General features: G+C 45.0%; 3 protein-coding genes across 3 annotated transcripts; 2 read left to right on the forward strand and 1 right to left on the reverse strand.

The window, feature by feature from the left end:
• Positions 1-7,910: 7,910 nt before the first annotated feature.
• On the reverse strand, positions 7,911-27,985 carry LOC309671763 (putative E3 ubiquitin-protein ligase HERC4; the record flags this gene model as incomplete). The annotated part of the gene is made up of 23 exons (XM_082483059.1): positions 7,911-9,111; positions 9,737-9,836; positions 10,206-10,389; positions 11,432-11,505; positions 11,708-11,774; positions 12,798-12,964; positions 13,051-13,191; positions 16,417-16,539; positions 16,618-16,722; positions 17,901-17,999; positions 19,151-19,329; positions 19,653-19,836; positions 20,013-20,115; positions 20,681-20,740; positions 21,945-22,039; positions 22,353-22,429; positions 22,761-22,900; positions 23,694-23,824; positions 24,394-24,485; positions 25,248-25,469; positions 26,053-26,129; positions 26,712-26,844; positions 27,916-27,985. The coding sequence occupies 23 exons, from the start codon at positions 27,983-27,985 to the stop codon at positions 8,897-8,899; spliced, it is 2,838 nt and encodes a 945-aa protein (XP_082339185.1). The 3' UTR covers positions 7,911-8,896.
• On the forward strand, positions 13,355-13,844 carry PYURF (PIGY upstream open reading frame; the record flags this gene model as incomplete). Its single annotated transcript, XM_082482662.1, has 2 exons — positions 13,355-13,552; positions 13,709-13,844. Exons 1-2 carry the CDS (start codon positions 13,392-13,394, stop codon positions 13,842-13,844), a joined length of 297 nt encoding a protein of 98 aa, XP_082338788.1. The 5' UTR covers positions 13,355-13,391.
• On the forward strand, positions 13,884-14,592 carry PIGY (phosphatidylinositol glycan anchor biosynthesis class Y; the record flags this gene model as incomplete). Its single annotated transcript, XM_082482664.1, has 1 exon — positions 13,884-14,592. The coding sequence occupies one exon, from the start codon at positions 13,884-13,886 to the stop codon at positions 14,112-14,114; it is 231 nt and encodes a 76-aa protein (XP_082338790.1). The 3' UTR covers positions 14,115-14,592.
• Position 27,986: the final 1 nt, after the last annotated feature.

Below are 27,986 nucleotides of genomic sequence, written 5' to 3' on the forward strand. Positions count from 1 at the left end.
TCAGAGTGGGATAACACAGGAAGGGAAAAACACACAGCAATATAAAAAGGCCCAAGGAATTACTCAGCTTGAACTTGATGCCGATGCATAAAAGCTGGGGGGAGGGAAAGAGCTCTCATTCCAAAAGCATCAGAAAGATTTCAGTAACACTCCCTTGTCACTCCTAATCTCAATAGGTTTGGGTTATTTGTTAAACATGCTATATTAATAAGACATTGAGAACTCCTCTGCTTGAACCATAAAGTAATTAAAGCTTTTTTTGTAAAGGGAAGAAGAAAGAAGAAAATGAGAGATCTGAGACATCAAATCTTATGACTCACCGTGCCAAGTTTTAAGCTAATGCAATTTACAGCAGCAGCATTTACTACCTCAGCACAGGATCAAAAAGCAGACAGTAACCCTTGAAGCACCAAAGATTCCTCAAGGAAATGAGATTCCTTCTCCTACACTGAGCAGATAGGAAACGTGTGCATCCAGTTTGTTTCCAAAGCCTGGTGCTAATTCAAGCTCTAGGTATTAGCAATAAAGCCTTTCCTAATCTAAGCCCTAAGCAACGAGTGTTCATCTCTTACCCCGCTATCCTTGCCTGTCAGCTGCAGTCCCTTCCACTGAGGGAGGGCTGAGCTGCATGGGGGAGAGAGAGGATTGGATTTTTTAGTTGCACTTCATCAGTGGTGCAATTTCCTACCACAAACCATTTACTAGGATCTCTTATTCGGTGTTTTAAAGCATGCTATGAATCCCATTTATCTCCAACAGCCCTTGCTCCTTTATAGAATAATTCAATTCATTCACATCCACACATGTGCTTATCACTGGTCAGCTCTAGAGCACCCAGAGGTTGTTGTGTACACCCTGTACTTGTTTGCCCTCGGCACAAAAGCCTGATGGAAGATACCCTCTCGCCGGCTACACTATTTCCTACACTAAGAATAGGAATGCCGTGGGACATGGTAAAATTGAAGTGCATGCATGTGCTTTAAATGACACAACTGCTATATTTATAGTGAACTTCATGTTCTGTCTCTAATAAGAAAAAAAAAAAAAAACAACCCAGCATAAGCAACACCCTGAAGGCAGCAACACTAAGGCAGGGAATCATTTCAAAGCTGACATCTGAAACAGCAGAAATCTGGGACTGCCATTTCTCTCAGCCTGGGGAATTACCTTGTTACAAAGATATAAGCAGCACAGTAGCAGCAAACCCAAAGATCCAAAGATCGTATTCCCTGCTAGTATGAGTGGATGTTGCCTCTGAGCTAAAACGACTTCAGCACTATATGACTTGAACTACAATGACATTGTACAATATGAGCTAAATATTAATTTGGGCTATCTTTCTAAAAGCGTTCTTGAACAGTCTGCTCCCCATAGACTACAGTAATTTTTCCTAGTGCTAATTTCATTTAAAATGCTAAAAATACTTCAGTTACTTTTCTTGTGTTCATATTCCACAAGAGAAGTTGCTGTAACGGGCAGGGGGATTCAACATGATTGGCAAGAGATGTTTTTTTCCTCTGGATAAGATAGTATTTAAAACAGTGAGAGTTCAAACTCCCAGTAATTCATATGCACACTAGGGTGATATTTCAGAGGATTTCAGCCATCATTCATACCAGTGGGCAAATTTTTTGAAACACCCTGAAGTTTAACAATCCCTATGGCAGGCGATGAGGCATGTCAGACCCTTCAGAAAAATCTGGTCTCAAATAGATTTTTGGTAAGTTGTGTTTTTTTGTTTTTTTTTTTTTTTTTTTTTTTTTTTTTTTTTTTTTTTTTAAAGCATCTCCCTTGAACCCCACCCTCCCATCCTCCAAACATTTTGCTGATAAATCCCCATTCAGCTGTATTCCAAGGGAAGAGAGCAGCACTTTCCAATCAAGAGTGAAAACCAATATAACCACTTTCCATTTGAGTGTATGGGCACAGCCAAATATTTTACATTGGCCTGGTAAGCCATATTTTTAAGTTTACTTATTTTGAAGACATAACACATTTTAAAAAACTACAACTGTTTTAATATTTGATTTTTTCTCTCCCCAGAAAAGCTGCTGCAAGTCTTAATATATCATGTGTTCAAGTAGGAGCTGTATCCTGAAACATAACAAGGCTTCAAGTGACAATTTCACACTCCATTTCCAGTCTGGTTAAGGCAGTTACTCTGCTTTGAAATTAGGAAGGAAGTAAAAATGCATGTTATACAGCAAACTACCTCTACAAACTGCATACCCTCCTCACACTAAAACAATTATATAAAAAGTTTCTAATGTGGGCAAGCACTAACACAGATGTGTGTCCACACATATACACAAAATACAGGCAAGGTTTATATCCACTTATCTGAAATTTTTTAAGTGACTAATTATTCCTAGCACTTAGTTCAATACATCTTAAAAAAGTTGAATTTTTATCTTCAGAGGACAAACACTTCAGGAGTGTGGGTTTTGTGTTGTTGTTTGGTTTGTTTTTTTTTTTTTTTTTTTTAAAATGCATCAGTTAGTGCATTCCCAGTCCCTTTTAAAAATTGGATTGTGAAAAGTGCAAGAGCTGCAACCACATCACCTATTCCTGTTTTTCACAGATCACAACACAGCCAGCTTGGTATTCATGCTTTAGAGATAAGAATAGATGCAATACAGCAAATCTGATCATTTGCAGAGACTCTCCATATATAGCAAAAAAAAAAAAAGGGAGGGGGTATAACTCAGCCTCCTCAAACACTGACATTCCAGGAATAATTCACCAGCAAAACAGTGAAGGATGTATACTAGAGAAAGGAAAACCTCACAATGTGGGGAACATTTTGAGGAAATCTATTGTGGCTGGAAAATCCACCCTCTGCTATAATAAGGCTCAGCTGACTTAGTAAGTATACATCCTTTGCTGAGAAAACAACCTTGGTGGTTTGGTAAAATAATAATGCCACATGCAAGATCATGACAGGATATGTTTTATTTTGCCCTTTTTTTCTTTTCTTTCTTTCTCACAGCTATCATGACATACACAGTCTCGTCCCACAATCGTACAAACATATTCTAAAGCCATAGCTGCAACCACAATTGCATCCTTTCTGGAAAAGTTAGTTAAGTAAATATTGTGCTTGCAACAAGCAATACTCAAGGCTGAACGCTCTCTAAACAAAGAGATCTGCCAACTGGCAGGGCATCAATAAACGAGTTTTTTTCCTTCCCTGTTGTTTGTGAGATTTCAGCTAGCAAACGCGCTCCTTTTATCAGCATTGCCCAAGAATGAAGGAATTTACTGCTTCCTTCTGCCACTATGACTCTAAGCCCACTTTCTTCTTCCTTTTGCCTTCATTTTACTCCAACTCAACGTCCAGTGCAGACCAGGCTGCAGAGCAGGACAATGCAAGGCGCAACAGTGAATGAGTTAGAGCAGAAACGCAGCATTTCCATTGTACAACCACATGCCCTCAGCAAGAGGTGTCCCGACAGAAAAACATTTAAAAAAACCCCAGATAATTAAAACCCAAACAAGACACACACACCCCCCATCATCTCCATTTTGCAACCCCAGTGCGAACACCTCCCTGCCTTCACCCCAGACACAGCCTTCTTGTGCTTGCTGCTGCTCACCACCCCCGCACCGGCGTTGCCCGCCGGGCATACCGACCTCCCCGCCACACCACCACCCGGGAACGGCGGCCTCGGGCACCCGCCGCCCCCAGCCCCGGCACCCCACGGCAACGATCCCCCTGCCCACCCCGCAGCCACCCGCACCCGCTGATTCAGCAGCAGCAGCCCCGACCGGCTGCTACCGCAGCCCCGCCACCGCCGCCCCCGGTTCCCCGCACCGGCCCGGGGAGGCCCCGCCCGGGGACGCGCGTCCTGCGCCGGGACTCCGCTGTGCTACCGGGCTGCTCCGCGCACCCTCGCACTGCCGCCGTTGCCTTTTTCCCCGTCTCCCCACCACCACCGTTTCGGCAGCAGGACCGGCAGTAGCCCTACCAGCGGCCACGCCGGGGAGCGGGGCTTTCCCTCCTCCGGCCAGGCCCAACCCCAACGCAACGGGCCTGGGCTCGGGCCCACCCCGGCGAGGCTCCGACCGCACCGAGCAGGGCGCCCGGGGCAAGCAACTGCCGCCGACCTCCGCCCTGCTCCCACACCGGTTCTACGGCCACTGCGGCCCGTCTCCCTGCCGCTCATCTACCTACCGCCGGCCCCGCCGCTGCCGCCACGGCAACGAGGAAGTCCAGCCCCCTGATACCGCCGCCGCCGGCGGGAGTGACAGCTCCAATATGGAGCAGTGACCAATGGGAAGCGCGGGGTCGGCTCCGGAGCACAAATCGGCGGCGGGTGCTGCCCGCAGGGGGCGGGGCTTTCTGTCAGCCGGTAGGTCCGCGCTGGCGGGTGGCGGCGCCTCTCGCCGTTCGCCGCCGTCTCAGCGCTTTCCCCGGGCCCGCGGGGCAGGTGCGGGTGCGGGTGCGGGAAGACCTCTGCGCCGCGCACGCACCGACCGAACAGCCCACGGCACCGGGCGAACGTGGGGGCGCTCCCCCGAGGCAGCGTGAGGGGGCGGCTGCAGGCTGGCAAACGCTCTGGAGTTTTAAGCCGTTCTAAATGAAGGTCTGGAGGGGAAGCCGGCCTTCCGCCGCTTCGAAACCGCTCTCTTGGCTCTGTTAAGCGTGAAATGTCACTTATTAATAGCAATAGTCAGTTCCTTTCCCCTCTCCTTTTTCCCCACAGTGCGTTTTACATGGCCTCTGGGCGCCTGATGGGGTTGTCGGTTGAGGAGCTCGTACATTTCATACAAAGTTTCAACCTGAAGAAAATATTTGTGGTATAAAAGTATAAACCTCTGTTGGGAGAAAAAGGAAGAAGAAAAAGGAAAAAAAAAAAAAAAAAAAAAGAGGCTGGTGAGCAAGCAATCCTATAACTCTCAAGCACTCATTTTCTGATGTGAATGCCACCCATCAGAAGAAGACGGCGCAGGCCGGAGGAGCCATCACCAGCTGGATCCCGCACGGCACGTCGAAAACGGCAGCCGGTATTTGAGCAAACTGCACAGCGAGGTTCGCAAGGGCTGGGAGTGAAGGGGGAAGAGTCCAGTGCCCGCAGTGTTCATCTCCCGTGGGCACACCTCTGGCGGTTTGCGGCGTTGGGGTGCTGAGCATGCCATGTGGCACGTACTGGATAAAAAAAAAAAAAACAAAAAAAAAAAACACCTCACCCCTATTTGCATGGATCTGTTTAGCACAGAGCTGCTCTCCAGTGTAAAATTACACCTGTGACGTAACGGCTTTTACTTCACCAGTGTTACAAGCGGCTTCCAGGATGACTGAACGCGTAGAGGAAAAAAAGAAATATTTCCTTTGTTTGTGTTTGTTTCTGTTTTATTTATTTCGTCATCTGGAGACCTTTGCAAAATTGGTGGTGTTTCCCTTTACACTCGGTTTCCTCTGTTTGTTTCTGATTGAGTAATCAAGGAGGTGAAGGTATGCGCAAAAAAAAATCGGGGGAAAAAAAAAAAAAGAAGTAGATGAGGGATCAAAGTCTGCAATTTGTCCGAGGGAGCCAGGTTCATGGAGAACTGTCGAGGCTGGTCCTTTATAAATGGATCAAATTAAATAAAGGCACCGAAATAAACCCATTTTGTTTGTGTCCGCCGCACTCCACTGTGCGGAGCTCCCTCTGGAGGCCGCTGCCTCCGCGAAGTTCTTCCAAAGAGCCCAGGTTTCATCGCACCGTGGGTCTTCCTCCCCTGGGGGTGGTCAGGCTGGAGTCCACATCTCCCTGCTAGCTAAGGGCTGCCCTAGGCAGGCCCATGGCGAGGTTGGACCTTCTCCAGAAGAACATGTAGCTTGCCATTTCCTTGATAGGTTAGGTCATCCAGAAATCAGGTCTGAAGATACCCAGGGATGCCAAAATCTGCAGCTCATCTTGATTTCCAAAGCACTTCTCCTCCCCCCAAGCAGCTGAATAGCAGTCTGGTGTCAAGAACCACACGGGCCAACATGTGGTGAGGTCTCCTGAATGTTGTGGTAATACAAGTTATTATTCATAAGAGTTATCTCCACAAAGGAAGACAGGGCAGCTGGCAGCTTTCACCTGCTCTGTGAACCTTCCAGGAGGAATTTTCCCCTCCCAGTCCTTCACTAGGTGTCATTGGTAGCCTGCTGCTCCTGTGGGCCATGGCACAGACCTCTTACCGGGGCTTACAAGGTAGCGATGCTTTATGTCTCATGTCTCGTCAGTCCTGCCTGTTGTCAGAGCTTTTCACCAGTGTGGCAACCTGAGGAGGGGAGGAAAGCTAGCCACAGAGCACGCCACCACAGGGAAACTGCCCGCATGGGCCACAAGTCTATGCCCCAGGGACCTGGGCCAGAAAGCTGGTGTGGGTAAGGAAAATCCTTCTGTGTGGCCACTGATGTCTCTGCATCGCTCTAGAAGCAATGAACATTTCTGTATTTTTTTCTTTTTTGCCCTTTACCATGTTAGGGAAGAGTTTCTCAGAGGGGCTCAGCTGGGGATTAGCTAGCCAAGGCAATGTCCTGCTACCTCCCACGGAAGCAGTATTTCTACACGGTGCCCTTTGCAGCAAATCCAGCACGAAGCTCACCCCCAGCGCACTTCACCAGGCTTCCTTTCTCACAGCTTACAAACTGCCAGGGTGTCCTGGTTGCCCCAGATCCACCCTGGTTACATCAGCTGCTCTGCCAGGCTCTTGTGCTTCTCTACAGGTGACATTCAGATCAGATGAGTGGTCTAAAAAAAAGTTCCCGCTGCAGGTTCAATATACTTCTGCTGCCTGTGTAAAGCCTTTTAAACTCATAGCTGAGTGCAAGGCTCGGTCACATTATATTCCTCTGCATATTTTATAATGAGCACTGCTTGAGAAAATGTAGACACAGCTTGGTGCTCAAATTCAATGCAGAAAACGACAGAGGAGCAGTGTACTCCCCTTGAAATTATTTATTTCTTTTTTTATAAAAGCAGGGCTTATTTGAGGACAAATTAAAAATAACTTAGAAAGTTAGTCTGGGCTTTAATCTCCCATGTGATGTTGCATCATACGTGATGAGAAGGAAATTCCTTCAGGCTCTAAATAAACCTATTATCATTTAATCTCTAATGGGTTATTCTGAAATCCAAACAGAACACATCTTTTGTGCGCTTGCACAGCAACAAAGATCACTCCGGATTTCCAAGACCTAACAGAGGCTTAGAAAAGCATAAAAAAGGAAACAAGCAGCCAGGAGCAGGCTGGAGAAGAGCAGCAGGCTAAGCTGCCGTGACAGACAGCTGTGAAGGTGTGGCAGCATCAGCCGGGCATGGGATGGGGACCCTCTGGCTCAATGGGGACAACACCTTGGGCTTCTGCCACTTCCCTCTTTCCACAAAAATACACCTGCAGCAGGGTGGTGCCATTCCCAGAGGATACAAGTGTCCCTGTGGTGATTTTTCTTCACTAATAACTATACTGTAACTTAAGAAGGAAGCTTTCTTTTTCTTAATATGTAACAACGTCCTCTTTACCGAGCTGGAAATTCATAAATAATGCCTATGTTTTTCCTAGGAAACATCTACTTTCCTAAAGAAAAAAAGCACTAGCCCAACAGTCACTTCTAAAAAAGGTTTATGTAGTTTACCAACATTTCAAAGAGATGGCCTCCCCAGTCCAAGAGGGTGTGTATGTAGTACCCAACACAAAGTCAAGATGGAACAGGAGGTAAAAATTGCTGTCTTCTTCTCGCCCTCAATTTTTACATTCATCTGAAGCACCAAATGGGAAAGACCTTGACTTGTCAGCCTATGCAACGCACCTATTTGAAATACACTTACCTTTGACTCTCTTGTGAACGGCTTCCCCATGTTGACAAGGACAGAAAACACAGATACACTGTCAAGCATAGGCAGCTGCGTAACAAAGGAAGAACACAACTACAGGTGTGCAAATTTAATCAACCGTCATTTAATTCAACACATTAGTCTTCTTTACATATACATGTCCACTGACACATTTAACACACCAATGGAAAGAAGGGAGGACTGCTGAAAAATCATGATTGTTGTCTTTTTCTATTTTTACACAAAGCAAAATATACAGAAAAATACACACCCTGCCTTTACATTATCAATATGCTGCCAGTGCTACACACTGTTTCCACAATGAGCTTCCAGCAGCCCTGCAAGCCTCTTGTCCACAGGGCTCTGTAGACAGAGCTGCTCTGCAAGCCTAATATTTTGTTTAATTGCCAAACATCTTAGAAGACATAAAGAAACATGACAAATATCATAGTGTTATCACATTAAATAATAAAAAGTCCATAATGCTTTACAAATACAGTTTTTGACAAAGTCTAGGAATGATCAAACCCTCATCCTAAGAAAATCTCTCAGATACATCAAAGGCCACATTCAGGTAAGCAGACTGCTGTTTCAATCCACAGTTTCCAGGAACATGTCTCCTTAGCGCTAGTGGCTCCCCAAGAGAATGCTTAAATAATACAGAGGAAAACTTTACCCTCGCTTCCTCTTGCGACAATGACTGCTTAGCATATACTGGCTGTATGTTTGGTAACATGCAAATCACAGAATCCCTGCTGCTGAAAGCTCGCCAACTAAACAAGACCAGCACAGGGCAGACAGGATGGACGTATATGTAAACAAAGTTGCTTATCAGCTTGCTTCTTGGAAGCACGTTAAAGAGGATTCTTCTTTCCCAACTTTATAATCCAACGATCAAGTATCTGGCCAAAGCTCATTTTTAGAATCAATATAAAAATCTCAGTGAATACACACACTCAAGTGCTTATGAAGTGCAGTAGATAAGGCAGGGTAGAAACCAGTAAATTGGAGTTATTAAGAGAAAAATAAGACAAATGAAACAAAGACTTGTTTTCTTATTTTTGCTTTAAAGTGCTCCTGACCATGAGTTAGGGCAAGGAAAAAGTTCCCTTATGCTCTATGGCATAGAGCAGTTTTGTTCTGAGTATTCCTTTACTGCTGTATCTAGGGAGGAACAAAGTGCGGTAGCAGGTACTGGCAAAAGGATAGAACTCATCTGGATTTTCTACTTTATGTTCGGCAATAGTAAATGTAAAATGTTCCAGTCCATAGCCAGGGATTCGATCAGATCCTGTCAAAAAAACTGGAAGGGGAAAAAGAAGAACAAAAACAAGTTAGCAAATTAAAAAAAAAAAATAAACAAGGGAATGTTATCAGAAGATGAAAATCATGAGGGAAAAATAGTGTAAAAACAGAGCTATTTCCATAAGCTAATGGAATAAGCTTTGTTGAATTTGCACCTGACTATAACAGTCTCTTGCTGATTCATAATTATAAGCGCTCTTGTACTTTTATTTATATAGACTGTGTGGATGAGAAAGGCCAGGCCCGGTTTGACCTTCTACATTTAAAAAGGATGAGCTAGCTTCTGCCATCCTTTGAGAAAGCTAAACTGCTTACAGCAGCATGGTCTGCTCACACAAGTTGAGCTCTCTGACCAACAACTGATAACCACAAAATAAAGGATAAAGGAATTGCAAGGTTCAGGGTGGTCAGATGCACTCAGGCAAGCCTCAAGGAATGTGAGAAGGGTCAGAACTGTGCATGTGCAGTTCTTTGTGTCACTTCTTTGGGGCGGGAGTGGGTTGAGGGGAAACGTGTCAAAAAGTAGTTTGGAACTATAATATTTTTCATGTGCAAGCATCTAAAATGAGTGTTGTGGGGAAGAGAAAAGGGCTATGAAAAGTTTAAAATGCCCGATACATTACCAAAAAACATTTTCTTTTTTTCTTCTGTGAGTTTGTAAAACACAGTCCAAAAATTCCTGATGGTTCGATCTAACTTTTCGTACTCGCTGTATTTCACATTCTGTCAAAGAGGTAAAAATAAAACTGGCCAGTTAATCTTCACTATTTCCATTTTTATTTAAAACAACAGTTTATCCGGTAAATTTTATAATACTGTTCATAGATATTAACATCCTCTTAACGTCTGGAATCTGCTTGTTCATTTATCTTTCAAAGATTCATATGACAATCCTTGATTTTTAGTCCCCTTTATTCTTGTACCTGATGTAGATTAGAAACAGATTTAAACAACACCACAAATCAAGAAAAGAGAAAATCCCTTGAGCTTCTGTTTTTCTGTTCATGACCTATGCACTCAACAAAAGAACAGGTCAGAGAGAGTTTATGCTCAGCAGACATAGCAGAAGTACACTGTGCTTGTATCCAATACCTCTTGCAGCAGATTCCAGTCACATTTTCTGTGTCCCTGGAGAACAATCTGGAGTTCTGCAGGGAGAAACATCTTCCACTTTACAGCTGGGCAGCCTCTTGAAAACCCTTTCTTAAAGTCCTCAAATGGCTTCTGTATCGATTCATTGAACATATAATTCACATACAAGTCAACAAATTCCTTCCTGCAAAGATATTTTGAATGAAACAAGCAATGCAATAGGTGCTTTTTTAAAAGAAGAATTATAGAGAACTTTATTCCTTTACTCTGTATGACCTGCTCTCCTGTATTTACTGAGAGCAGTCATCACTGGCAATTATTTATTCACTGAATAAGCTGGAAGGATCATCACAAATAAAAGGGAATGCTGGCCAACATGGATTCATTTTGATCATCCTTCTTGTACTTCATGTGAACTCTCAAATCAAATCCTATCAGACACTTCACTATTAAGATGGAACCTAGCAGACCTAAATGGTGTAAATTTGGCAAATCTCCCACTGAATGCCCAAGAATTACCCTGAAATCAAAATAAGTATTTGCACAGCTGCTAATCAGTACAGTTTCACTCTTCTATTTGTGATGGGGATTCATTTAGTGACGTTGTACTTGTACAATCAATTCAATCTAAATGCTATACTTTAAGCTTCCTAAACAGCCCTTTCATGCATCCCTGTGGGTCCTCAGATCATCTGCGTAACTCAGGCCACAGAATTTCTCTCTGTCCCCTGTGCTGAGGGTAAATTGACACAATACCTTATTGACAGACCGCTCCTCCTCTGTTACATATAAGGCACATTTCATACAAGGTACATCTTATACATGTAACAAAGCAGGAAACATTCTGCTCATAAAATAACCTCATAGAGGTGTACCTATACCTGGATTTCCCAGACATGTTGTCTGCATTTCCCTGAAAATATTGTTCAGAGGTATTTTATACATTTTTTAGGAATTTCCCTGATAAGCCCAGGCATCTCTGTATATGCAGATGCCAGGATGTCCAAAGATCCCCTCCCTGTCCACTGCTTGCACAAACTGCTGATGTCTAGCACATATGCAGCACATACAACAAGAACTAAAAGCATACAATGCACTGGACCAAGACCAGCGGCATGATGCTGATGTTCAATATTTTCTATGACTATATAGGGATGGGTATAGGTATGGTATTTCATACGGTCATAACAAAACAACACAATAAGAAAAATAAAAATAAAACCGACCTGTTATCCCTAGTGACAGGAATGTTGGCACCATTTTTTTTAAGTTCAACAATGGAACCTCCTTCTTCTATTATCTACACAAATAAATGAAAACATTAGATACTATATTTACATATGACAGATAAGTATGTGCTACATCTATCATTCTTTCCTTCTGTACGGCCTGACATAACACTCTTACTAGTTTGAGTTTACAGACAAGTTGTGCCATTTACAGTGGGACATTGTCTTGCCTGAGTCTGCATGGCACGTCTGAATGGCGTAATAATGTCTTACCATGAAGTCCATGTCCAGGGTCTCAACGTTATGACCAGATTCTTCATCCAAAATTCCCTGAAGTCTCCTTTCGAAAAACAAAGAACAAATAAGAGAGAAGAAACATTACCATTCAATGCACTTTCAAATTCTGCTGAAAACCATACTTGGACAAACAGTATTTAAATTCATATACATACAGAACACCTATACTCACACAGAATCTTCATATATGGCCCTAAACTGATCTGTACACTTATGTGTGCTGCCATAAGCTGAGGGCAAATGCCTTCACCACGAAGGATTCCAGGCAAGTCCATCCCCACGCCCTGTAGGAATAACTTTACACAAAGTTCCATGGCAAGCAGGCTTGGACCATAGCCTTGTTCTTCCAAATATCATCTAGCGAGGAATTAAGTGTGGACCAGTGGGATGATCTGGTAGAACTGTTTTGGGGTGCATCACCTCTCAAAGTATTGCAGGCAACCTGATGTTTCAGCCCACTTCAACAATCACTGGCTCATGGGAAGGGGCTCTCATCTTCTCAGCTATTTATAGCACTTGTGTAGAAAGCTGGGCTTCAGGGGACTTGAAGTTTTACATTGGTAGCAGCAGCACCTCTTGCTGCTCTGTCTGCCTGAAATCTCCTTTCCCGGCATGTGGAAACCCCGCATACAGGTTCTCAGACTTGGCATAACCACAGCATGTGGTAATACTGTGCTTGTGCATAACATCATTGTGGAAACTGGTAATTGGTAAATCAGAAAATACCCCAACATTAGTAACAGGGTGCTCAGTTCTTCCAAGTCCGAACTACAGCTCAAAGTAGTTTTGAACTATATATTCACAGTGTGGACTTAAGCTCATGTAGAGCAGAAATCTGAGTTCTTCTAAGCCACGGGGCTCAGCTTTGTATTTTGGTGATGCCAGCCTCTGTTCAAGAGCAACATCCGTGCCCTGGACAAGGACCACCTTGGAAGTCTGTGGCTTTTTACAGCTCCGCAATGGCAAACATAGCTGCCATGGGTACCCCAAGTATGGCCTTGGGGATCTCTGTGCAAGTGAGGAGACCCGCCTTAGCTGTAGCTTCCCAGCTCGGCCTGGCTCATACCGGCCTACATCTGGCAACAGCTCCTTTAAGTCCTCCAGGGTGGGCGCCAGGCCCAGCAGCTTCTTGTAGAGAGCCAAGGGGAAGGGGAAGGGCGCCAGGCACCCATTATACAGGGCCATTCCGCACAGTGTCCCGATCTGGAAGAAGGTGTCATCGCAGCTCGATACCTGGTTAGAAACAAACATATTTACTATAATCCATGTCTGCCTTTGCCTGGAGCAGTCCCCTCTGCCTCCCCAGCCTGGCCCCTTACCTGGCTAGGGAACCACACTAGGCCGGAGGGGAAGAGGCGGAAGGCCCCGCTGCTGGGCTGGCAGAGGCTCCTGGTGGCGACGCTGAAGAGATCCTGCGCTGGCCCGCCTTCATCCACTCCTGCCTCTCCCACGAACACCACCTGCGAGACCCGAGACACCCATAGCGACGGGGAAACCAGCACCGGAGGGGATTCGGGGGGAAGGAGAGAAGCGGAACCACTGTGTGTGGACCACCGCGCAGCCCGGGGCGGGTTGGCGGGCGCACCGGAAGCGACGCACAGCGCCGCTTCCGGTGCGCCCGCCAACCCGCCCCGGGCTGCGCGGCCGGGAGGGACCGGCCATGTTTCGCGGCGCGACGGCAGTGCTGCGGCGGGCGGCAAGTGGCGGGCAGGGCCAGGGCCCGGAGCTGGGTCAGGGCCCGGGCTCGGGCTCGGGCTCGGCGCGGCTGGAGCCGTCGTTGCTGCGTTTTCTGGTGTGCCCGCTGTCCAAGCGACCGCTGAGGTGAGAGGCCGGGGCCGGGGCTTCCAGGGCAGGAGAGCAGCTCTCGCTGCCCGCCTTTGGCCTGCTGCTGCCCCCGAGGGGCTGCCAAAGGGCAAACCCCAGTTATTCATTCCTCCTTTTGTTTTGTTTTTTTTAATCCCTGACTTGCCTGGCCAGGTACGAAGAGGCTACAAACGAGCTCATTAACGAGGAGCTGGGCATTGCCTACCCCATCATCGACGGCATCCCGAACATGATCCCAGAGGCTGCCAGGACGACTCAGAAGAAGTCCCCAGCTGAAGGCTCAAAGTAGCCTTGAAGACCCACCAGCCACAGTGGTAAACTGGGGCCGATGGCCGGAGGAGGCATGCTCCCTTCCCTGCCCACACTGACGGTACTTGTTCCCCTCCTGTCGCTAGCAGGCTTGTTTTATTCAGCCAGCATAGATGAAACCTTCCCACAGGGATGCACCAGCACAAACAGTTTATGTTTCTACAGTCTACTCCTTCCTGTTACAATACCAGTTTATGTATTCTTCCACCTGTGGACCTGGATGGGGATTAAGCTTTTTAGGCATAACTAGTGCAATGCATTTGCTAACCTCTGGGCTTCCCTAAAGCAATGCAGTTTATTTACCCTCATCAGGTATTGCAGTTGATTTGAGGAGTTCCCTTCTGGCACTACTGACTGTCGTCATTTTTCCAGTGATATCTGCAACTGTACAAAGTCCTCTGCAGCAGCCTATTACTTAATTACTGCTAAGGCAGATAAAGAGGAGGAACAACAAGAAGCACTAATTTCTTCTAGTGTATCCCTTCAAGAGTGGTGCGTGTTTGTAGTAGCACTAATGAAAATCTAGGTGGTGATCACTTTTACGAGGAAGAACTGTACCCAGACTAACATCTTAAATGGAATAACATCTTAAATAATGAGCAATGATAACATGCACCAATATGAAACTCTCTTTGAATTATGAGCTTTTGGTTTGTTTATTTGTTCTGAACTGATGTTTCACTGTCAGAAGAACATAAAATAAATCAGACTGATGTTTAATAACCAAACTTGAGTTAAATGAAGACATTTTCTTGGATGATACCCACATCTGTATGTCCAGTAGCTACTAGCTTGCCGCCTTTTTTTTTTTGTTTTGTTTAAGAAAAAGATGGGAAAATGACAGCACTGCAGAAAAGATGCATGTGGGCATTTGGGGATTTTGTTAGAGTGGCCTCCAACATATTCCTGCTTAGGAGACGTATGTCCCTCTACTATTTGTTAAATGTGTCTGAGTGCCCAAGTTTGATAGCCAGGCTGGGTCATCTTCATTCAAGAGGCATCTCCTGAATAACTCCAACTGAGCCCAGGATTTGGTAGCCAAGTTGGCAGCTACAAATGCTATCTAAGTATGTAGAGTACCTTTCCCCTTAGCACTATCTCCTCCTCAGTAGAGAGGAAAGAGAAGATACTTCTGCTAAATACTTCAACCTTCCCTGTTTGCATTTACAATAACACTAGAGGATGGAGTGACAGACCACCATGAGGGTGTCACATGTAAAGTTCTTGGTACTGTCTGACAAAATGTCTTAACAGGACAGAGCTATGAACGGGACAGTCTAATGCTATGATAATCTATTACAAAGCTTTCTTTTTTATGTTTTGCTACTGTGTGGTTTATATCTGCAACACAAACACACAAATGTCCTTTACCTGCTGAAAAATTCAGAAATGCAGCACCAAGCTGTAAATATTGCAGACCTCAGTGTCTCTTTGTGGGATACTAATAATGCAGTCGAATTGATCAGGCTGCTGCTGGGCAAATAATGCTGTGATGCCCGGTATGACAGGCAGTGCCCGCAAGAGGTGTATTTGCAGGCTGAATCTATCTGCTTGTCAGGGCTGCTTGTACAGTCAGTGGAGAGAGAGTCTAGACCTGGAAGACAGTACAGAGCACGAGCTGTATTGCCTGCATAAATAAACATTTCTTTCAGCTGATGTAGTGAGGAAGGGGGAAAGAAAGGTAGCTCTAGGAGCCATTGTGAATATCCTCCTAAGTGTACAGGAAAGAAAAGCTTTGATGGCTCTGGTGGCAAGAAGGCTCACTTGGAAAGAACCAGAACTAGGTAATAGGGCACTGAGGTTAATAGTTCCTGCTGCACAGGCGTGGTGCCAGACTCTGATGGCCCTTGTGTCACTGACTGGTGTGGCATATGGTCCCTGAGCTGAGCTCTACTCTGGCCAGGTGCCCTGTTCCCACGTCAGCCATCTAATGGCTTTTGCAGGGCAGGGCTAGCGTTGTGATACCTGAAGAAAACACGGCTGGCAGAACCTTTGGGTTTGTGTGGAAACCACAGACTAACAGCCACACGGAGACAGCAGCATTATAATCAGCTTTTCATCTCTCTTGCTGGCACTATCCTTCCTTTCCCTTCAGGCAGCATCTCCATGACAGAAATGGCTTTTGTGGCTATGTCGCTTGCTGGCCTCTAATGCTGGCTCCCCAGCCACCAGGTGTTTCACGTACAGCAAACTAGGCTAGAGTCTTTAAAGTCAGTCTAGCAGTAATAGTAATGGACTTGGCCAATTACCAGTTTCCTGAGTAATCCTATTACATTACCCAAAGCAACCTCACAGTCAGTACCATTGCCACTTGCATTTAACTTACGCCAACAAAGCTTGATTGCTACCTGGAATAAGAATGTAAGATACTGCCCTCCAGATTTACTCTACATCCCCTGTAGAACGTTTTATAACAGTTTGATAAGTAGTTGTTTTGTTTTATGCTCACTGAATACCAGAACCCGTCTACCAATACTTCAGTAACACTGAAAACCAAAGAACACTGCAGCAATATATCCAGAGCTAACAAAGAATACAATTTGGTATCTTACCTTTAACGTGTTCCTGAATTCCAGTGTTGCTGCATTATTTAAATGGGTCCATAGGTCTTGCAGAAGGCTCTGTCTTCTGATCTGAAAAACCCACTGCATGCAGCCCATCAGCATGAAGGGTACCTGAAGAGTGAAATAACAGTGTGTTAGCAGCGGTGTGTTTATCTCTCCTAAATTGTAAAAATAATTGGCCACACTTACATTACTTAAGAACCTCGAAAGAATTTTGCATTCTATATTGTGAACGTTGACCTTGTCGTGCATGTCAAAGATGCATGGATATTTGATCAGCTTCCATATGGCCATCTGAAATGGCAAGAAAGAAAAAGACGTGTTGATTTACTCTTGCAAAATCAGAGTTCGGGCATACATGTGCAGCCTGAACTGCCAGTCTGTACCCTGGCAAACTCCCTTATCTCCGAAACACATCCTTGTTGCTTACATGAACGCTACACCAGCAGAGGCACACTTTCTAAAAGCAGCTTCTAAACACTTCTGTGAGTGGGAAGCCCTGACAGAGAGGTACCTGAACTGTCTGCACAGGCAGACGCTTGATTTTAATAGCATCTTCCATAATGCAGCTAAACCGAAACACATAGTAAAAATGCCCTGGTTACCCAGGTTATGGTACATTGTTGTTAAAAATTGTTGGGTTTATTATCTGTAATATCAAAAGTAGATACCGGTACACAAAATAATCTAATTCAAAGTGCTAAACCTCCAGTACGATAAGGCAGCAACTTCAGGTAATGTCCTATTCGTCTCTTGATTCTATACTGTTTCTCAAGCCTCCTCCTCCGCTCTGATTAATTGGTACAAAATTGGTACATTAGCAAGTGAAAGCTTATGAAAGAACTAGGCAATTGCCCTGCAAATTCCAGCCAAGTTGCCAGAAAACTGCATTTTTTGCCAAAGGAAGCCCCTACTATCCACATTTCCATTTCATGCTGCTTCCTGTGACACCGATTGCATTTGGTAGCTAATTTTCATGCCTCATGTCATCAAAAAATGAACCATTTCACAGATTTTTTTTTTATTACGACAGATTTTTTTTTAGATGTAAGTAAACTGAAATGCTCAGTAGGTTTGTTACACAAAAGTTTAAAGGGATCTCACCATATTTCTCTTCATTAAACACAGTAAAATACAGAGCAACATGAAGTATAGCAACCATCCCTCCCAGTGCTATTTCACACTGGTCACCAGTTCAAAGCAAATAGAGTTGCTTAAGATGCTGGAAGGACAGCCACAACTCTCAGAACCAGGGGGTCATCTCAGGAAAGGCACTATTGTAGCTGCTAAAATACCAGGATGGTAAATGGCTTGCATAATTTAGAAGAGCTGAAGGACTAAGGAAAATGCATTGTCTTTGAGATGTACTGGGCTATAGTCTAGAGTTGACTTCCATATATATAGAGACTCATTTAAATAAAACAGAAAAAAAAAAAAGTTGTTCTGCACTGTTGGTAAGATTTTATACTTACATCTTTTACATTAAAGAATGCACACCATCCAATAATCTCTTTCACTTGAGTCACGTAGAAGTTGTTTTCTTGTACTCTGAAACCCGTCCTGGAGTTCACCTGCATTGACAGATGCAGTAAGACAAGGGGTGCCAGCAGCCTTGGTGAGCTACACATCTGCGTGGCAGGACAGCACTAAGGAGTAACAGGGCGCTCTGCAGAAAGAGCTTGGAGACCCTGCACAGAAGTGGAAGGATAGAAACACTACAAGTAGCACAGCACAACAGTGAGAAGTCTCAGAAAGCCACGTATAAACTAGCAGGAAAGCAATTTTCATTTACAGTGAAGGCCCCTTAACAGGACTCCGTCAGGAAAGGTATGTTTCGCTTCGAGTGTCTTTCATGTTGCAGGAGAACCTGAAGTTCCCTGTTCATGTTCATACTTGTTGCCTGGCAAAGATATGATTTTTGGGGAGACAGTGAACATGTAAAGCTCCAAATGATGTAATCACTTATGGAGGAGTAGCCCTGCTGCACTTTTGAGTTTATTTATCTGGATAAATACGGATCCAAGAGTCTAAACTTTGGGGCTCAAATCTCCATTCTCAGCTAAAAGGATATTCGATTCTGAACAAAATTTAACAACTCTCTCCAATTCATACTAAGTGCATGCTTGAGCTCTTGACTTTCCTGAACTTTGAACATCGTAGCAGGAGAAAAGATGGTTATCAAGAAGAATATAGTTACTGCCCCCTTTCTTCCCCTTGTTCATATGCAGCTAAAGATGCTCTAACTGTTGCCCCAGAAAATTTCTTAGGTAACAGGCTCTTAAAGTACCACGCAGTGTTACTGTGGCAGCCACCATATGCCAAGCAGGTAGGTCATCTTTTAAATGCCATGAGCAGTTGAGGGATCTCACAAGCAGAAAGGGGAACGGGAGTGCTACGTAACGGACACCACATCCGTAGCTCTGCACACATCAATGCATGCACTCCTCACCCCCACCAAAAACATCCCTCCCCCTGCCAGGAGCTATAACATGCTTCAGCTCTTCGTTTCTATAGAGGGTCAGCCAGGCACAACTCAAGAGCGGTATTCCTTCAAAGCTATGCTGGTGTGGAGCCAAAGAGATTCCTGAAGCAATGTCAAATGAAGAGGCCCTGTGTTCCCTTGTAAGAAGGAAAACCAGAGAATTCAAGAAGTAAAAAGGATTAAAATACTCTAATTCATACTGGTACATCCTATCTAATCACGGTCCAAACACTTTCTCACCTGGTAAAGAATCTGCAGAATTTGCAGAGTTGCGGTTTCATGTGGGTGCAGGTCACAGGGTTGTCTTTGGTGGCCTCTGACTTCCATGATAAATTGAGACAGATTTTTCTGGGAAACCTTCTGATATAGAACGACCAGCTTCTTGAAAAAGGATGTTTTTAGATTTGACCACAGGCATTCTGTAAAGGAAACATCTAGTGAAGTATCCATCACAGGTAACATGCAAATAACTGCAATTTCTGGATGAAGCTGCATTTTCTCTTTTTATCAAATAACTAAACCAAAAAAATACTTAATTTTGCACTACAAAAATCAGTAGACCTCAGACTCAGATTTTTTTTTTCTTGTGTCTTGCTGTGTAGTCCCCATGTTTCTATGTCTACCAAAAGCATTTCTCTCAGGCTGAACTCTAACAAATTAGATCAGCAATACTAACTCTTGCTCCACAGCCAAAAATGACCAAACATTTAAGTCATTCAGTTTTATCATCATAAAACCCTACCAAGAGTTTGCAGGTCCTTTGATTGGAGCTTCCTGATGGCTTGTGCTAGCAGCCCGAGAGAACGGAAAGAGCTGCCATCCTCTCCCTGCAGGATGAAAGGCAAGATCAAGTAGACTCTGAAATTTTCTGGTGAGATGGGAGAGGAAGACAACGATGGCAGTAACTTCTCAATCTCCTTTTGCACCTTCAGAGGGGAAAGGCGGGAAAAAAAAAATATAAAGAGAGACAAGGGTTAAAAATGCAATTATGTTTTGCCAAAATCATCTATGAATTAGGTTGGCACAAAATTCCCAAGTTTCGTGCACAAATCCAGAGCTCCTCAGTATCTGAGTAGTAAGAATCCTTACATCGAGTCCTTACCTCCTCGAAGACTTTTGGCTTCTGTCTGATCTTCTCATAAAAACGTTGCACTTCTGAAAAGTCTACACCCGAAAATTCCTTGGAAGTTTTGAAATGTTTGTCTCTATCACAGAGGTAAAATAAAAGAACACCAAATGATGTGAGAAGCTGGTTTTTGTTACTGACTGAATAGGGAAGCATCCTAACATCAGAAAATACTTGGGAAGTTCAGCTCTGACCCCAGTGGGTATAATTTCATCTGTTCTAAGAAGATGTTCTTACTGTGGTATGGCTTGCTTAACACTCTGTCCTTCCTGCCTTGTGTAGCTGTGCACTGTTAATTGTAGGCTTCCTGTATTTCACCCTAAAACGACTCGCACTTCAGTGCCGGGAGGAGCTATTATGGATCCTTTGGGAGCTTAATATTGCCTAAAGGGATTATCATCATCTGTCAAATGGCACTACGAGATAATCTGCTAGGATGTGAGCTTCTGTAGCAAATTTTGGTAGGACTAGGGGACAAAAAAATTAATTTTAGCTTCGACTTTGAAAAATACAGACTTGCTTCTTGCAAATTCAGCTATGACTAATCTTCTGTGATTATCTATGTACCCGGCCTAAAATAACATTTTCTGGCCAGTTTACATGCAGCCAATATATTCTATTACGTCTATGTCGGCACACGCTACCTTTTCTCCAGGAAGCTTCCGTTGATGCAAGCCTCAGATGAAAAGATCAGTCTGATATTCCTGATAGTAAAAAACAAACCAAAGTCAATCCTTTCAACATGAGGAGCAACTTCAGGTTTTTAATTCTGCAAGGACAAAAACTATGTGTACAAGTGGGTCTGCACCTGACCACAGAAAACTTTTCTTAGCACCACTTTATTGAGACCGTTGCAGAAGACGACATGTTAGTGATCTTCGGCCAGCCACCTCTGCTCTCATGGGCCTTGTGAGAGAACCTGCTCAAGCGTCCCATGCCAGCCTGTGCTGCGTGCTGGTGGGTGTTATGATGGAGATATTTTCTCCTGACAGGTTGGGACATTATCTGGCTTTGTTTGTTATGAAAACTAAAAGGCACTGTGGCATGGGAAGGAAGATGAACCCCTCCACAGGTGGGATCTCTGTAGCATGCTGAGGGAAAATCCGTCAGGGTATCCATTCGCTGCTGCACGAAAGCTGGGTTCCCAGCATCTGAAGGGACATTAGACTTACTCACTAGCTGTATTCCTGGTTCTACTCTTATTAAAGCAGTTATTTTATCAAGCAATTTACTGTCAGGCCCTTCCTATTGAGATCTGGGAAGAACCCTCTCTCCCTCACCCTCTCAACAATCACTTTCCATATGATCCAAACCATACTGAAAGTGGTCAGGAAAACATTTAAATACAAATTAGCTAAGATTTTTAAATGCTCAAAATCAGCAGCTGGAGCCAGTCTTTCCCAAAGAAAATAACCTCCCATGTAAGATCTGAAAAAAGACTACATAATCGTGATTCTCAGCCATAAGGGTAAGGCTTCCCACAGTGGTATATACTTACTGCTTTTGAAAATCAGTAAGAAGGGATCACTAATTTTTAAATGCTGACGCACACAAAACGTTCCAGTTTGGGTACTCTGAATTATGATTTTTGCACAAGGCCTCGGTCTGCAGACCGAATCTTTCACTGATTTAACCTGTCAGCTCTTCATCAACTAAACAACCGTTCCATGGAAGAAGAGGAGGACAGGCTTCCAAAGCCAGGCAGCACATCTGCTCTGTTCCTGCAAAAGGGTTATCGAAGAGCTGTTGCTTATCAACAAATCTTTTTCCTGTGCAAGAACTAAGTAAGAAGTGCTGGTTCAAGATTCTGTCTCAGCTAAATAGTCTCCAAGGAATAATTATTTTTAGAGAAAGTCATGTATCGGGAAAAAAAAAAAAAAACACCAAACCATCAGGTTTCTGACTTACTTTTTTACACTCTGCCAGCGTTGCGAACTGGAATTAGAAATCCATGCGTCCACATCTTCAACCCTCAGAGTGGCAATACCATTCAAACAGGAATTCTGTATGAAATGCATGAAAATACTGACAAGATTACAGGTCTAGCAGACAGGATTCTTTTTTTTAAGGAAATCATTACAAGAAGATTTCAGCCTAAGTATGAACAAATTAATGGTCATCCAGCACGATCCAGATGGATTAACCACAGAACAGATATATAATTGCAATGCAAGTTAGTTTCTGGGTAAGCATGGAAAGAACTGCAGGAGACATACATGAACTCGGAGTGCTAAAAGTAGGATGGAAAATCCAAATGTTTCTAGCAGTAATGTGAACAATGGTAAAATTAGAAGGCATGATCAAATAGGCAGATACCTTGTTCTTCTTGCAAAGGACGATACTTTGGCTTCCTCCTGCAATAACTTCAGTCGCCTTCTGTGATGTGTTGTTTTCTGTGAAAGAGTAAAAAGATTTTCAAAGGAACATTTGAAGAGACAGTTATTATCTTCAGAGAGTTCAGTGCACAGATGTGGAACAGTAAAAAAAAATTCCTCAGGTAGTAGCTGTCTGTCTATAATTTGATTCTATGTGGCCATTACCCATGATGATAAATCAAGCAGCAAATGGAATTATCCACTGCAGAATCTGTTCGGATGACCAAGCAAGCATGAGACATAATGTTAGCCTCTCGGTGTAAACATGAAATCACAAAAGCAAACTACTCCCTGGAAGAAACAAACACAGACTGTACAATGTCATTGTACATTGTGCAATGGTCATTACCCTGACAGGATTTTCCAATATTTGCTGGAAAATTGATCGGAAGTGGTATCAACTGATTAGGCTCATCTCCCAGCTGTCCTTCACCAGAACCAAACAAATAGACTTTGTCCAAGGAGGGGACATAGACCAGGGTGTGCCATCTGTTCAGAAAAAGAAAAATGGTCATAATAAGCTAATACCACTGGGCTAGTCAGAATAAAATGTACAGATACATTTTCAGAGTGGATAGCTGAGGCCTGTCTTTAAAAGCCCTGGTGGTCCAGCTAGAGAATCCCTTTAACCAAAGTCTTAGGACCTTTCCTTGCATAAACATTCAGCAATAAAGAAACATATGGACTCAAATTTCCTATACTATCCTCTAATGTTTGTGATTTACGCTGGTTCCACATAAATTGCATAAAAATAAAGTGTTATGCCTTGCTAGCTTCACGCCCTTCTATTTTTAAAAGCACAGTTTCTATGCTGCTGAGCCTGACACAAAGCCCAGGAAAGCTGATGGGACACTTTTTCTGGACCCGTTCCAGAAAGGCAGAATGAAGTTGGGTAATTATCACTGCTCTTCGGTTCTTTCTAAGGAACCGTTTGTCAAAGTGGATTGGAATTCGGTGACTATCCCAATGCAGGCTTTTAAGTGTCTTTTGCCCTTTGGAACCCAGTACATCCTTCATTTCTTAAAAGAGAAAAAAAAACCAAGGGCTTCTGGTGGGTTTTTTTTGCAGCCCTCTCCCTCTGCTCGGCACAGGCTGAGGGTTCTGCTTGCACTGGGGCTGTGGCAGGAGGGTGGGTTACATTTGAAGAGCGGGCAATACTCTGACAGCGCTGACCTACTGGGATACAGGGATTTGAACATCTTGGTGACTCCCCTCCCTGCTGTTCTTCAGTGATTCCCCTAAGACCTCAACCTTAGAAGGCATGTTATTGGTACTTTCCCACCTGCCACAGGCAACCTGCGAAACTCTTGCTCCCCACAGCTCAGCCACCACGCGAGGCGTGAGTTCATTCCGGGTGGAGTTGTGACCAAGCTGGCCAGCCCCTCCAGCTCCGAAGGTGCACACCAACCCCTCCTTGAAGATGAAGAAGCAAACAACAGGATTACCGCACTATTAACAGCATTCAAATGGTCACCACTGAGAGTGAGAGCCAGCAAGACACAGTATGTTACATGGGACTTGATTTAAAACATCCCTGATTCAGACATTACATCAAGCCTAATCTTACATTGTCTAATGTCCAAATCATTTAACTCCTGAGAAAAGCAATTTAACTCCTGAGAATTGCCTGTTATTTAAAAGTTTTACTTGTATGAGTAAACCCTAGTGAATTAGCTATTGTTCACATTTTCTGAAGTCCCCAATATACTACAAAAAAGATAATATTTTCAAAAATACTGAGATTTGAGCTGCACCTCTTTGCCCCAGGATTCACATTCACTGTCTCCCTGCAAAAGTTTGCAGGCAGGTAACTGGAATCCTGGCCAGTTTTCCCAATAGCTTAGTTAGCATCCCTTGGGAATCGTCTTCAGTCTGGGATGGAAGCAGGCATTGCCACCCCAACTTCTCCATGCCGACTTTTAGCAGTGTATCTTTTCTCCCAGCGTGAGGTCTCAGATGCTGACTTTCCATTTCAGACTCACCTTGGAGAGAACTGCGGTATGATCTGCCCCACATGAGATAAATACAGTCTTCCAGTGCTCTAATGCTCCAATGTATGATGGGCAGTCCCTGTCTGGAAAGAAAATAGTACTGCTGAAGTGAAAGAGTACTGGGGAGTCTCACACAAAGGATTTGGAAAATAGGGGCTTTTCGTGCTTTTCAGCCCTCTCTTACAGCAATTCACGTATTTACAACTTGATTTTGAGTTGTTTTCTACCCTCCACTGCAACGTACTCTTTCTTGTAATGTTCTGTCTTTTCCATAGTATTTTCTTTTCATTTACATTAGGTCTGAAACAAAACACAGCGCTTTCACATCTGGTTGCCAAAAGGTACCTGGCTTCAAAATATCTGGCTCTCAAGGGTGTGGACTGATTCAGATCCCGCTGACTTCGGGTTCTGTCTAGCTACAGCAACCCTGTTCTAGCCTTCTACGTTTGAAGACAATGGGTGATTTTAATTCTCCTCTCACCTTGTGTTTACAGAGAACGAACGAAGGCAGAGAGGTATAAAATTAATTTCCTTCATGGAATACTGCCTGGAGAGAGCATGGGAGTGGAAAGAGACCTCTGAGATATATGGTTTTAAGAGTCCACTATCCAGTTGGCCACATAAAATGATCGGAAGTTCACTGTAGAAATACAACCACAAAATCCCTTGTCCCTGCATGCCTCTCCTGGGCATTAAACAAAGAACTTAGCCAGATATACTTTCTTCAAAAGACTTTACTGTCCACTGCTCCTCCAATGGTGCTTGACAGTCCTGAGGAGCCACTCCTGTGTCTGCAGTAAGCTCACTGACCAGGAAAACGCCTTTCTGCTGCTGTCCTTCCTTACCTTCTGTGTCTCCAAGTCCCAGCTGTCCAAAATCGTTCTTTCCCCAGGAGTACACAGCTCCAGAGAGTGACACGACAGCGCTGTGAGCTCCTCCAGCAGCAATTTGAGCAAGTGAGATGCCCTTTAGTCTTTCCACCAGCTGCGGTTGGGGGATGAGCGTGGTTTTGCTCCCCACTCCAAGCTGACCATGAGTGTTCTTGCCCCAGGTGAAGAGCTCACCTCCTTCACGCACAAAACAGAAGAAAACAGCTCAGCCTCACTGCTTCCCTTGAGTCTGTGCACTTTGGGAGTGGGAGCAAAAATCAGTGCTGTTTTCAGGGGTCTAGCTGCAAGGTGAGACCACCAGCAGCAACCAAATCTCCCTGTTTGCTTCTGACCCCTTTGAGGCAGTCCCATGCTGCCCGTGTGACTCAGCACAGCAAGAATAAAGCAGGGTGTTCCCACCTCTAAAGCCATACACTTGGAAGAAGTTCCCAACCAAAGAGGTTCTCCAACTTAAGAGTGGATCAGGTCTGGTGACTGCAGAGTGAGGCAGCCACGTCTGCTCACCACAACACACCTTTGGGGGGGGTGGGGGGAGGGAGGTAGTGCTAAGGAACTGGAGAGAGAGTCAGCTGCAGGTCCCTGGGTGCTGGGAGGAAAGGTCAGCGCTGATAACCAGCACACTTTGTGTCCCCCACCCATCTTTCATTACTTTCTAATGGTGTCACCAACTACTGGAAGGAGTTCAAATGCCCCCTTCCGAGAGCAAGCCTGCCATAAGGTGACTCCCATTTGGAGGAGAACTGTGCTTGAAAGAGGTTACCTCTGGAGAGCGCCATGGCGTGCTGGTCCCCACATGCTATTTGAACGATATTTTGGTTTCCTAGTTCTTTCATTAGCCTACAAAAATAAGGAAAAACAAAACCAAATCAAAATAGATAGATGCTGTGCCATGACACAAAGTAAAGGAAGAAGATCCTCTGCTCACCAAGTTTGAGCACATTTAGTGGGAATTACTTGGAAAAATACAGGTCACCTGTAAGTTGATTTATCCTGCTTTTATGCTAGCCTACTGCAGCAAGGCTAACTGATTTGATTGTGGCTTGCACCATGGGAAGCTGGAAGAGAATCAGGCTCATCCCTGGGCAAGTTAAAAGAAAGTCCCACCACAAACTGCTGTGCCATTTCCAGATGATGGTTACCGTCACAGCTTAACCAGAAGATGGCAAGGTCCTTACTAAGTTTGAGAGAAACCTGTCTCATATGCATCCCAAGCAGCTCAGATCTTAGTATTATCCTCAAAATCAGTGCAGTTCTTGCTGGATAACAAAAGAAGATAAAGTTTCGAGTACTAGGAAGGAATGTGTTCCAGTTCCCCCTCTACAACAGGAACACGCCTCAGTCTCTTGGATGTTACCTTTAGGAAAAGTGGGCCACCTTCTCTGTTACCATCCATACCTCTACCTTGTGAAAGCTTCTTACCTTATCCTAGAGCAGCTGGCTGAAGCTGTAGCCCAGTGTTCCGAAAGCTTCCCATCAGGGGAGAGAATGAGCATATGTGTTTCATCGTGGTTTGAACATTGCATCTTCTCCTTTTTCTGCAACTGCGTGTGCTCTGCAGAATAAATAGAGACAGGCACGACCGTCACACTAAGGCAGCAGGCATCTGAACCATCTCGGCCCCCTCCCCAAGATCTCTGTGGGCTACTGCTTTCACCAAGAGCTTCTGCTCCTCAGGAAGAAGTGAGACAAGTGTGCCTGACTTATTTTCTCGGCCACTTGGGGTTTCAGTGTCCTACCCATTGCTTGGTTTCATGCCAGACAACTCTCCTGGCTATCACTGAAAGGCATTTCTCCATCTCTCAGGCTGTTGTGCCACCAGTTGCCAAGACAACTGGCAAAATGTCAGCAGAAGCACACTCTGTTACTTTTGCACAGCTGTGGAGAATGTCCCAGGGAGATAAAGCACTTAATGAGCTATCTGACCACCCCAGATTTGTCACAGCTGTGGGGATGGGATGCCTTGAAGTCAGATGTTTTACAAGACACTGGAGAAGCCACGGTGGAAAATTCACACATTGCCTATTTACAGCAGAAGTCCCTCCTTGCCTGCAGCTGAGGGTCCAAGTGCTTTCCTGACCCTGACCACTAGATTTATGCAATTACTGGCGTGTGGCCCTACTGCAGCACAAGTGCCTGACAGCCAGGATGCCCGAGCGTGAAAGGCAGTCATCAGCAAAGCCTTCCCTGATTTACCTAACACCTCTGGAGGTGGACCGCTGTTGCCAGACTCACTGTCCACCCTTCTCACACCTTAAGCTTAATCACAAGACGTAACCAGAGAGGGAAATTCATGTCTATTCCCCAGCACGGCCGTCTCCCTCCTTCCAGCCTCCCCCGGTTGCTCACACTGGGACATGTTAAAGCCCCTCATGCAGTGGCTCTCCCTCCCTGCGGGGCAGCACAGCAGATTATTGCACCTTCAGCCGCTTCATCCCCATGGACCCGTCCTCGCCCACGCACCGACGCGTCCCGAAGGGTCTCCCCGCCAAGCGCACGGCTCGGGGAGAGCGTCTCCCCTCTGCCGGGAGGCTCCCAGCCCCGCCAGGGCTCCGTCTACCCCCGCCGCCCTCCCCGACCGTTCCGCTCCGTTCCGCCGCGCCGCGCCGCTCCCGCCGGTCGGTACCTCCCGTGCCCCGCGGCCGCTGCTGGGGGTCGCTCCCCCGGCCCCGCCGCTGCCGCCGACCCGCCGCCATC

The sequence above is a fragment of the Vanellus vanellus genome (assembly GCF_965231255.1).
Source record: "Vanellus vanellus genome assembly, chromosome: 4".
Lineage (NCBI taxonomy): Eukaryota > Metazoa > Chordata > Aves > Charadriiformes > Charadriidae > Vanellus > Vanellus vanellus.